General features: G+C 37.8%; 1 protein-coding gene across 1 annotated transcript in view; it reads left to right on the plus strand.

The window, feature by feature from the left end:
- The window catches only part of LOC117716958 (vomeronasal type-2 receptor 116-like), a 28,999-nt gene extending 17,228 nt beyond the window's left edge, over nt 1–11,771 (plus strand). The window contains exons 5-6 of the mRNA XM_034514110.1: nt 469–592; nt 10,834–11,771. Of these exons, the coding sequence (XP_034370001.1) occupies nt 469–592; nt 10,834–11,771 (1,062 nt within the window). The remainder of the gene's footprint in view (nt 1–468; nt 593–10,833) is intronic.
- Nucleotides 11,772–12,479: the final 708 nt, after the last annotated feature.

The following is a 12,479-nucleotide window of genomic DNA, read 5'->3' on the forward strand; positions in this document are numbered from 1 at the left end:
CTGGCCTAGACCAGAAGGATCCAGTGCTCAGGGCCAGGAGCAACTTCCTGGGTCCTTGTGGGTCCCAGTTACTCCATGTTTGGGGTGGCCATTGCTGTCTGCTTACCTAGGATACTTCCCAGGTTCAAGTTCCTGGGAGCCTTGCTTCCTCTGGGTTCTGTGTGATTGGAGGCAGAGCTGCCTTCCGGTATCTGCTCAGTTTCTGGGCCCAGACCGAAAAGATATCATGACTTTCTTGAACACTACTTTAGTCACCTGTACTTATGAACATCTTCAGGAATTGGACCAAGACTTAAACATGTGGGTTGTATAGCCAAAAAGATGATAAAATTAGCAATATCAAACCTTATTTGCTTCAACTGTAAGTGTAAGCATATGAAAATAAATGTTCATTACCCAAAAATTCTATATTTACTCAAAATTTTCAGGAAAGTCAAAGTGTTTACTAATAGCTTTCATTTCTCTTAGATTCCTCAGTCTGTGTGCAGTGCGAGCTGTCAGCCTGGATTCAGGAAAGCTGCCCAGGAAGGCAAGGCTGTCTGCTGCTTTGATTGTACTCCCTGTGCAGACAATGAGATTTCCAACCTGACAGGTGAATACAGGCTTTCAGAGAAGCTTTCAGAGAAGTTTCCAGCTTTTCCTCAGGAGTCTGCTATATGTAAGCAAATGGGAAAACATTGGATATAAGTAAGAGATTCTCTCCTATTCCCTGATTAGACATTTAAGCATTGTTATTAGTTTTATTTTTTTGAAAGCACACACTCTAGATATTGACATCATCCTTGACTTACATTGCTGATCCATTGCAGTTATGTTTCCCTGAATATTCACCTTTCACACAAATTAATGATCTGTATTATTTCACCATGGACACAATGTTTTTAGCACCATACTTTACATTTCAAACAATACTCAGTCAAATGTAGGATTCACTTAACACTTGGATTCCTCATATTCCTTATTATTACCAGTATAATGATGTTGTTGTTATTGTTGTTGTTGTTGTTATTGTTGTTTTACATAGTAGGTGACTAAGCAGTGAAGTTTGATTTTTCTAGAACATATATTTAATCTCTATCATTGCTAAGTTTCTTTTGTTTTACTTATTTCATGCTATGTGTTTATGTAAAATGTTTGTCTCCCTTTTATTAAACACAGATTCTTTTCTCATACATTATATTCAGAATATAATTCCCCTCCCTCCATTTCTTCTAGAATCCTTCCCACCTTCTCACTCATCCACATCTACTCCTTTTCTGTCTCTCATTAGAATTGAACATGTTTCTATAAGAGAACAACAATATATAATAAAATAAACTTTAATAATATTTTTAAAACTATCATATTCAAGCTGTGGAAGAAGAGACAGTAGAAAAATAAAAAGTCCAAGAGAGCACTCAAAAACCAGAAACTTAATAAGGAGTCCCATGAAAGCACTGAACTGAAAGCTCTGCTGTATATGCAGAGGACCTAGTGCAGACCTGTGTAGGCCCTGTGATTCCTGCTGCAGTCTCTGCGTGTACATATAAGCATTGCATGTTTGTTGTAGAAACACTGTTCTTCTGCTGTCCTCTGTCCCATCTGGCTCCCCTGCTCCTTCTGCTTCATTTTCTATGGAGTGATCTAAACTTTGAGAACAGGGAATAGATACAGAGATACCCCAATTAAAGCTATTTTATTTTCTCCTCTGTCTCCCTGTCTCCAGCTCTCCCTGTCTCTCTGTTTCTCTCTGTTTCTCTTTCTCTCTCTCTCTCTCTCTTTCTCTCTCTCTCTCTCTCTCTCTCTCTCTCTCTCTCTCTCTCTCTCTCTCACACACACACACACACACACACAAACACACACATCATAATATCTGTATGTGTTTCTTTGTATTTACTTCTTTCTGCTGCAGGAATAAAGAATAAAACCTCTCTGATGATGGCTGAATAATGCATTGATTTATGAGTATGGCAGAATAGGTTTAGGACACATATTTTGATATAGGTAGTATTGGCTTTACCCAAAGTCTTTGATCTGTCTAGTCACTGGTTTCTGGTTTGCTCAAATAGTGTCAGAAATGTGTTGCATCCCATGGAGTCAAACCAGCCATTGGTTGGTTATTCCCTCAATGTTTATACTACCAATATAATAGCATAGCTTCTGGGCAGGATTAAATGTAGATTAAAAAAATTGTGGTTGAAAAGTGAGCATGAGATAAACCTAGGCCTCTGCACATATGTAGCTGAAGTGCAGCCTAGTCTTCATGTGGGTTCTCCAACAACTGAAGCAGGAACTGTCCCATCACTCCATGTTTGATGAGTTCTGCTATGTTATCTTTAGCAGTGTAACTTTGTTGTTAGTTTTTGCAGAGCAATTTATTGTCTTGGAAATAGCCTGTATTTTTTGGTGTGGGAGGGCAGATTCTACTGCATATTTTAAACCAACAACTCATATTCATGAAACCCAGTCCCAGTACTCATAACTTCATTTGTTGACAAGAGATGACCATTGGGATTCTGTTTCCCTCACTATATGGAAACTTCATTAGGATCACCTTCATATATTAAAGGATGTTTCCATTGCATCAGGTTTCCATGTTGCTCCTTCAATGACCTTTATTTCTAGCTGTCCTTGTCCTCATTCCCTCACTCAATTCCATCTCACCTCCTGCCTATTTTCATCCTCCTTGTCTCAGTCCACTCATAAACTCTATCTTTCAGTGGAGATCTAGGGGACTATCTATCTCCTTCCTCTATTCTTAAATACTATATCATGTATTTTATTACAAATTATTTACAGCTAAATTAACAATGTAAGCAAATACATACAATATTTATCTTTCTAGGATTGCCATACCTTATTCAGTATAGTCTTTTCTATTTTCACATATTTTCTGCAAATTTCATGAAACCATTTTTAACATCTGAGTATTAATACTCCATTATGGAAATGTATCATATTTTCTATATTCATTCTTCTGTGGAGGGATATCTAGGTAGTTTCAATTTTCTGGTTTTTGTAAGTAGAGCAGCAATGAACACAATTAATCAAATGTCTTGGTGGTGTAGGATGATGCATACTTTGGGTATATTCCTAAGAGCAGTAAAGCTGGAATATGAAATAGACTGATTTCCATCTTTCTGCAGAAATACTGATTTCCATAGTGCCTGTACAAGTTTGCTCTTCCACCAACAATGAAAGAGTGTTCTCCATGCTCAACATCCTTGTTACAATGAACTGTGACTTCTCTCTTTGTTCTTAGGCATTCTGAATGGTATATGTTGTAATATCAAAGTAGTTTTGATTCATAGAATATATTCTTGTGCATTTTCATCCCTAAATTCCTTTTAATTCCTACCTACTTTCCCAACAACACTAATCCATACTGTTTCTTTTTCTCTTTCATTAGAATACAAAAAGAAATGTAATTTATAATGATAAAATAAAATACAATAAAAACAAACCAGAATACCATGAAACAAATAAACTAACTAAATAAATAAGGACCAAAAGAAATGTTGCAAGAGTCACATGCAGACATTCATACACACACACACACACACACACACACACACACACACACGTACACGCAGAGATTTTCACACTTAGACAACCTATTGTAAAAAATCAGGAATGGTAACATGTACTCTATGACATGTAAGGTTAAAAGAATTGCCAAGGCAAAGCATTGCGAGAAAATAAAACCTTCCAAAATCCTAGTGAATTATTTTTGTGTTGGCCATCAGCTACTGGGGCTGGACCTTAAGTTTATTGAATCACCCAGTTGAAATCCATCGAAAAAATAAAATTTTCATTGCCAGCAGTTATTATTTTGAAATAGCTTCTGTGGTAATAGATAGGGGGCTTGTGTATAGTTGCCATTTCTGCACTAAGACCTTATCTGGTTTATACATATATAACACTTTTGCATGCTACTCATCTTTCTGTAATTTCATACCATTTAAGTCCTGATGTATAGAGAAGGCTTCCTTTCATCAGTGTCTTCCATCATCACTGTTTCTTACAATCTTTCTGAATAATTTCCTGCCCTGTTCCCTTAGCCCTTAAGCCAGAGATCTTTATAGAGATCAGCGTTTTAGAACTGAATGTTTCAACATCTGTCATTCTCTGATTGTAGTCCAGTTGTGTGCCTCTATTATTTTTATTTAGCATAGGAAGACATTACTCTGATGAAAACTGAGAAAAATATTGTTCTATTTTTATAATAAAATGTCATTACAAATAGACTACATTACTGTAGGACATTAGTATTTAGTTTTTCCTCAGTCTATTACCTATCTAATAATCTCAGGTATGTGGCTACCAAAGCATTGTCAGCCATGGGTTTCATATCATGAAGTAGGCCTCTATTTGAATCAGATAGTGAGTTGTTATTTTCAAAAATTTTGAGCCACTATTGTACTAGGGTATTCTGCAGGCAGTTCACCATCATGAAATACAGGGTTAAAATCTCTGTGGTGTTTTCTTTTTTTCTTCTAGTAGTATGCAAAGTACCTCTGAATACTGTGAAAACTATTCAATGGTCTAAAGACTCTAGGTAGGTGCCATTTTGACTTCTCTATGCTCAGTGAATTATGAAGTGTCAGTTATTGCATAGAAAAGCCAATAGCCTTGACTACCAGCTGGGTTGTTAAGGGCTGTCATGAGGCCCCTCTGGATAAAATTATATGCAGCTCATTTCACAATACAGCTCTCATTTACTGGCTACAAATGTTCATCTGAATTTTTATTTGCCCATTATTTGGTGATTCCAATTAGATTTTCTAACACATATGTAAACATTTTAAGAAATTTCAACTGTACTTTTTTTCTTTCCTTTTTTGAATGTTGTGATATTTTATCAGAACCACTTTATTTTTCTTTTTTATTGGATATTTTATTTACATTTCAGATGTAATCCCCTTTACCCATTTTGCCCCACCCAGTAACTCCCTATCCCACCACCTTTACTCCTGCTTGTATAAGTATATTCCCTCACCCACTCTCCCACCCACCCACCCACGATTTCCCCCACACTGAGGTGTCCAAGCCTTCACTGTATCAAGGACTTCCTCACCCACATTTGCCCAACAAGGACATCCTCCCCTACATATACAGATGGAGTCATGGGTCCCTCCCTATGTGCTCCCATGCTGGTGGTTTAGACCCTGGGAGCTCTGGTTGATTGGTATTGTGGTTCTCCTCATGGGGCTCCAAACACTTTAAGCTCCTTCAGCCTTCTCTCTCACTCCTCCATTGGGAATCCCATGATCAGCTCAATAGTTAGCTGTGAGCATCCAACTCTGTATATTTCAGGCTCTGGCAGACCTCTAAGAAGACAGCTATATCAGGCTCCTGTCAGCATGCACTTCCTGGCATCCATATCAGCATCTACCTTTGGTAACTGCACAAGGGATGGATACCCAGGTGGAACAGTCTCCCGACTGCCCCTCTTACAATTTCTTTCCCACACTTTGTCTCCATATTTGCTCTCATGAGTATTTTGTTACTCCTTCTAAGAAGCGCCAAAGCACCCACACTTAGGTCTTCCATGTTCATGAGCTTCATGTGGTCTGTGGGTTGTATCTTGGAGATTACGAGCTTTAGGATAACATCTAATTATTGTAAGGCCTCCACAAAGGGAGGACCTCATCCAAGCCTCAGGAATTCATGGCCACCCATTAACTCACAAGACACTGAACTTGATGTAATCAGCAAGAGGTATATTTTGATCAACATGTTGAAGTCAAGACCCATGCACACACAGGGGCAGTGGGGTCTGACCCCAGGGCTTTGGAGACAGAGAGAATTTAAAGCCAAAAACCACAACTCAGGGGAGGGGGGAACCACAACCCAGGGGGAGTGAAGGAGGATTATTGGAGAGTGCCTATGAAAGTCCCAGCCTATTATTCAGTTTGTGACAGTCATGGGGAACATTTTGTATAAGCTATTCTCTTAGAGCCTATTCATAATGAACCATCTATCTTGAGGTCAGCCAAGTTCCTAAAACACAGAGCTCATGACCAAGCTGACCTGCACTCTTGGTTCTGCTCTGCCTGTTAGTTTTTTTTAATTTTTAACCCTTTCATTATCAGTGAGTGCATACCATGTGTGTTGTTTTGTGACTGGGTTACCTCACACAGGATGATATTTTCTAATTCCATTTATTTGACTAAGAATTTCTCATATAGGTTTTTAATAGCTGAGTAATATTTCATTGCTTAAATGTACCACATTTTTCTGTATCCATTCTTTTGTTGAAGGACATCTGGGTTCTTTCTAGCTTCTGACTATTGTAAATGAGGCTGCTATGAACATAGCGGAGCATATGTTCTTATTATATGTTGGAATACCTTCTGGGTATATGCCCAGGAGTAGTATAGCTGGGCCCTCAGCTAATGCAATATCCAATTTTCTGAGAAACTTCCAGACTGATCTCCAGAGTGGTTGTATCAGCATGCAATCCCACCTCCACATCCTTACCAGCATCTGCTATCACCTTAGTTTTTGATCTTGGCCATTCTGACTGGTGTGAGGTGGAATCTCAGGGTTGTTTTTATTTGTATTTCCCTGATGACTAAGGATGTTGAACATTTCTTTAGGTGCTTCTCAGCATTGAAGTTTCCTCAGTTGAAAATTTTTTGTTTAGGTCTGTACCCCATTTTTAATAAGGTTTTTTGGTTGTCTGAACTCTAATTTTATGAGTTCTGTGTATATACTGGATATTAGCCCACTATCAGATGTAGAATTCGTAAAGATTGTTTCCAAATATGTTTGTTGCTATTTTGTCCTATTAACAGTGTCCTTTGCCTTATAGAAGCTTTGCAATATTATGAGGTCCCATTTGTCAATTCTTGAACTTAGAGCATAAGCCATTGGTGTTCTGTTCAGGGACTTTTCTCCTGTGCCTAGGTATTCAAGGGTCTTCCCCACCTTCTCTTCTATTAGTTTCTGTGTATCTCGTTTTATGTGAAGGTTCTTTATCCACTTGGACTTGAGCTTTTTACAAGGCAATAAGAATGGATTGATTTGCATGCTTCTACAGGCTGACCTCCAGTTGAACCATCACCATTTGTTGAAAATGCTGCCCTTTTTCCACTGGATGGTTTTAGCTCCTTTGTCAAAAATCAAGTATGTGGGTTCACTTCTGGATCTTCAATTTTATTCCATTGATTTTTCTGTCTGTCTCTGTACCAATACCATGCAATTTTTATCACTATTGCTTTGTATTGCAGTTTGAGGTCAGGGAAGATGATTCCCCCAGAAGTACTTTTATTGTTGAGAATTGTTCCTGGGTTTTTCTTATTTCAAATGAATTTGAAAATTGCTCTTTCATTATCTATGAAGAATTGATTTGAAATTTTGATGGCAATTACATTGTATCTGTAGATTGCTTTTGGCAAGATGACCATTTTTACTATATTAATCCTGCCAATCCAGGAGCATGGGAGATCTTTCCATCTTCTGATATCTTCTATTTCCATCAAAATCCAAAATAAAACTCACAGATCACATGAAGCTCATGAACAAGGAAGACCAAAGTATAGTTGCTTTGGCCCTTCTTAGAAGGAGTAACAAAATACTCATGGGAGCAAATATGGAGACAAAGTGTGGGACAGAAACTGAAGGAGGGGCCATCCAGAGATGGCTCCACCTGGGTATACATCTCTTGTGCAGTCACCAAAGGTAGATGCTGATGGGGATGCCAGGAAGTGTATGCTGACAGGAGCCTGATATAGCTGTCTCCTTAGAGGTCTGCCAGAGCCTGACATATACAGAGGTGGATACTCACAACTAATCATTGAGTTGATCATGAGGTTCCCAATGGAGGAGTGAGAGGGAAGACTGAAGAAGCTGAAAGGATTTGCTGGCCCCATGGAGAGAGCATCACTACCAACCAACCAGAGCTCCCAGGGTCTTAACCACTAGCCTGGGAACACATAGAGAGGGACCCATGGCTCCAGCTATATGAGTAGGAGAGGATGACAGTGTCAGGCATAGATGGGTGGGGAAGTCCTTGGTACAGTGAAGGCTGGACAACCCAGTGTAAGGGAAATCGTGTACAGCAAGTTTGGAGGGTGGGTGGGGGCATATCCTCATAGAAGCAGGAAGATGAGGGATCAGATAGAAAGTTTCTGTGTGTGGGGAGGAATGAGTAAAGGGGATTACATCTGAAATGTAAATAAAATATCCAGTAAAAAAATTCTTACAAATTCAACAACAACAACAAAAAAGTAGAGAAGGTCCTTTTTATCTGTTGGTGATGGGTTCAAAAAGGAAAACGAGATAAAAATATTATGCTATAGAGTTGTAAATAAGACTGAGAAAATTTGTTTTCAGGGGGCAGTAGAAGTGTTGTACGTCTGTTTTGGCCTGCCTTTTGCAGATGGTTTATATTGAAATTGCTATATGAGACAAAGCAACAAGTGTGGAGAGACAGGCAGTAGTCAACATCTGAAGAATCAATAGGAGATGGGATCACAAGGACACAGAAGGCTGCAGAGCTAGGAATAACATGTGTGTGGGTAGGGTGGGTTAAGTAGGACAACCCAGAAAGGAAAAGGTGTGTGGGGAGCTTATTTGGTTTTCTACAGGATATGGCTGGCCTATAGTTTACCAGGGCATGTCTGTTGTATTTGGAAGCTTGTATGCATGAGTTAGTGAGGTAGAATCGAAGTGGATGGTCTATGCTATCCACTAAAGATGGGAAAGGAATGGAGGCTTCAGCTGGTTTTTGGTTGCATCACTAAAGATGACATCGAGGGATAAGGTCTTGGGGAATAGAGTGAAAAGAATGTCTGTACCTAATCTACCTCATTTTGGGGAGTGGTCCATATACTCCATGCTTTTACCTTTGCTCAATGTCACTCTTTTATACCAGCCCACATGTATTCAGTACAGTTCCATCCTACAAGCACTTGTCAATTTATTCCATCCTGAATCATCCCTTTAACTGTTTCAGGATATTATTCACATTGGTACATTACCTATTTGGTTTAAATCATGGTCATCTTTATGACTCTTGTGTTTAGACTGTGCCTAGGAAATCAGTGTAGTCATCAATTGTTACACAAGTAAAATAATTAACTTTTCTTTGACTACTTTTGAAGGAGATAGTTTATCAAAGAAAGATAAGATAATTTCCTCATTTTTTCCTACAAACCATACATATGCAGAAGCAATCAAGAAACTTATCTTTAATTGCTGTGAGTTCCATAAAACAATGCATGTATTGCCTGGAAGGAGACAGCTCATATCTTCATCTTACATCCATTATGCATTTATTTCTGTTATACCTAACAATGGATAGTTATAAAGTACTTGTTTATAGATAGAGATTAAAGCATAACTTACTTCATGATCATACATACTCATATGTCTTCTCCTTTATCACAGATAATGGTTAAGATAGGTTTCTTGGAGTAAGGATGAGTGTGTCACTTATGGATGAACATAAAACCAAACATGTAGATGGGGTTTGACAATAAGTAGATTAAGCTCAATGGCAGCACTGAGTTCATCTTTATGTGATATGAATTCCTACCACCTTGAAACTTCATGTGGCTTCATAGTGACAGATATGAAATACTCCTTTGATGAATATCTCTTCCCTGTACTTATGCTATATGGTACATCCACAGCTATTTTCATTATGCACAGAATAGGCAAACATTGGTCATGGATCTAAAATCCTGCACAATTTGATTTCAGTGATTACATTTTGAAGCTATACATAAGGCAAATTAGGGTGAAAAAACACATGAGAAGAATTTAAAATTCAAGATATCAGTGATGCAAGATGTAGAATATGCAAAATTTAATTCCAAAATAAAGTGGTATCCTTAGATAAATAGGTTAATGAAACAGACATCATATTCCTTAATTAAGTCAAATATATAATTCTGCTCTTGAAGCATACATTGTAGAATAAAAAAGCAACAGCAAAATGCTCACGATGAGAGCAAAGGTACAAGTGTGTGGATGTGTAAATCACTTGACAAAAAATGAGTAGAATTCCATGGTCATTAAAGAAAAAAATACAGGGTATCAAAGAAGAAAATTTGATTCTTCTGAAAATAACCTTGATAAAATTCAATTTAAACTATAAAACAGAGACAACAATCTCTTGATGAGGTGATAGTTTTTAGAACTACATGAACGTTAAATGTAATAAAAATATGACAATATAAACTGAGTAGCATGCTTTTTAATTCAAGTTAAAACTCACACATGTTTAGGAGCAGAGTATTCCAAATCTATTTTTAAATACTTAGTAATAGTTTGGTGCCTATGTGTTAAAAAATGCCATAGCTAAATGTAACAACATAATACTAGTGTAGTATTTAAGTTTCAATAATGTAATGGCATTTATTAGTTTTAAATAATTCAGACTGTTAAACAAATTGGAGTACCCAAGAGATTTATGAAAATGAGTACATATGGGTCCCAAATCAGAGAATACCATTTAAGAAATGAATTTCAAACAATAATATCAGTATTCTATAAGACATATATCCAGAATTAGACATATTTCATAAGATTATGTCAGAATCAAACTGCATTTCTACAGTATTGTTCTGAAATATTATGACTCATAAAATAGATGCAAAAAGTTCACTAATTGAGGCAAAGCATACAAAGACAGAGAAAGGGCATTGAAATTTTGGAATTTTGGTCACCATAGGCAAAAAGCACTGCATAGATTTGAAATGATTCATGGAGTCCTTAAAAAAGTCTTTCTAAAATAATAAAGGAATATGACTCAAAAAGCACTTCAATGACTCATGAATAATTAATACATTAGGGCGAAGGTAACACCTGAGGATTGATTCCGTCACTTTCATTTCTGAACAGATATGGATCATTGTGTGAAGTGTCCAGAAAGTCACTATGCCAACTCAGAGAAGAATCGCTGCCTCCTGAAATCTGTGAGCTTTTTGGCCTATGAAGAGCCCTTGGGGATGGCACTCACCATCACAGCACTGGCCTTCTCTGTACTCACAGCTGTGGTTCTAGTAGTCTTTGTGAAGCACAGAGACACACCCATTGTCAAGGCCAATAACAGAGCTCTCAGCTACACCCTGCTATTGACCCTCTTCATCTGTTTCCTCAGTTCCTTGCTCTTCATTGGCCAGCCCAACACAGCCACCTGTATCTTGCAGCAGACAGCATTTGGAATTTTGTTCACTGTGGCTCTCTCCACAGTGTTGGCCAAAGCTATTACAGTGGTTATTGCATTCAAGGCCACTGTTCCAGCTAGAATGGTGAGGTGGTTAATGGTATCAAGAGCCCCTAATTTCATCATTCCCATCTGCACACTGATCCAACTTGTTATCTGTGGAATCTGGCTGCTTACCTCTCCACCCTTCATTGATCAAGATACTCATGCTGAGCATGGTCACATCATCATTGTGTGCAACATGGGTTCCACAGTTGCCTTCCACACTGTCCTGGGCTACCTCTGCTCCTTAGCACTTGGGAGCTACACCATGGCCTTCTTGTCCAGGAATCTGCCTGACACATTCAATGAGGCCAAGTTCCTGTCATTCAGCATGCAGGTATTCTTCTGTGTTTGGATCACTTTCCTCCCTGTCTACCATAGCACAAAGGGGAAGGTCATGGTGGCTATGGAAGTGTTCTCCATCTTGGCTTCCAGTATAGCACTGCTTGGATTGATTTTTGCCCCCAAGTGCTACATTATTTTGTTAAGGCCAGAAAAAAACTCCAGTCGTGGAATCAGGCACAAAAAACATTCAAGAAGGAATATCCATTTAAATTTAGTTAAAAATTAAAATTTATCTATGATAGTAAATTAAATATTATGGTTTAACCAGTGCCACAGCATGCTAAATGTCTTATTCAGGTATAATATGGTGTGATTGTGTCCATTCATAATTTCTACATCTAATTGTATCAAACTCTCTTTATACTGAAACCATCAGTTTTATTTTATGTTTTGGATTCCTTATATGTTTTTATAATATAGTTTCACTGTGTGCCCTTGATGTCCTACTGTCCCATAATTATATCAGTATAGCATAAACTGATTGATTTATTTGTTTTCTGAGCCCAGAATATTCTATTATATTCTACTCAGTAAACTGAACATTGTTAGAGCAAAGTGTCTGTCAGTCTAACAGGTTATTATTTCCATTGATCAAAAAAACAATATCATGGTATCTAATAATAGTAGAAGTTCCTTCTATTTTAATGTTCAATACATGAGAAAAAAATGAAGCCTCTTACTCCCGGGAACTGCAAAAGATGCCTGGGTTTTAACTAGTGTTTGTTTATAAACTTAGAGCTCAGAAATAGGATGTGAGTGATTGGGTGTTTCATCAGCTTTTATTTGCACACCACATTGGAGAGAGGCATGCAGGTTCAGCTCAAATAACAAAAGCATTGTGCAAGGTGGAGTTATAGAATTATACAGTAGAGGTAATATGGATGTTATATACTTCACTGAAAAGAGTAAAATGCTTTTTAAATTGGTTATTTTA

Source organism: Arvicanthis niloticus, chromosome 1 (genome assembly GCF_011762505.2).
Source record: "Arvicanthis niloticus isolate mArvNil1 chromosome 1, mArvNil1.pat.X, whole genome shotgun sequence".
Taxonomy (NCBI): domain Eukaryota; kingdom Metazoa; phylum Chordata; class Mammalia; order Rodentia; family Muridae; genus Arvicanthis; species Arvicanthis niloticus.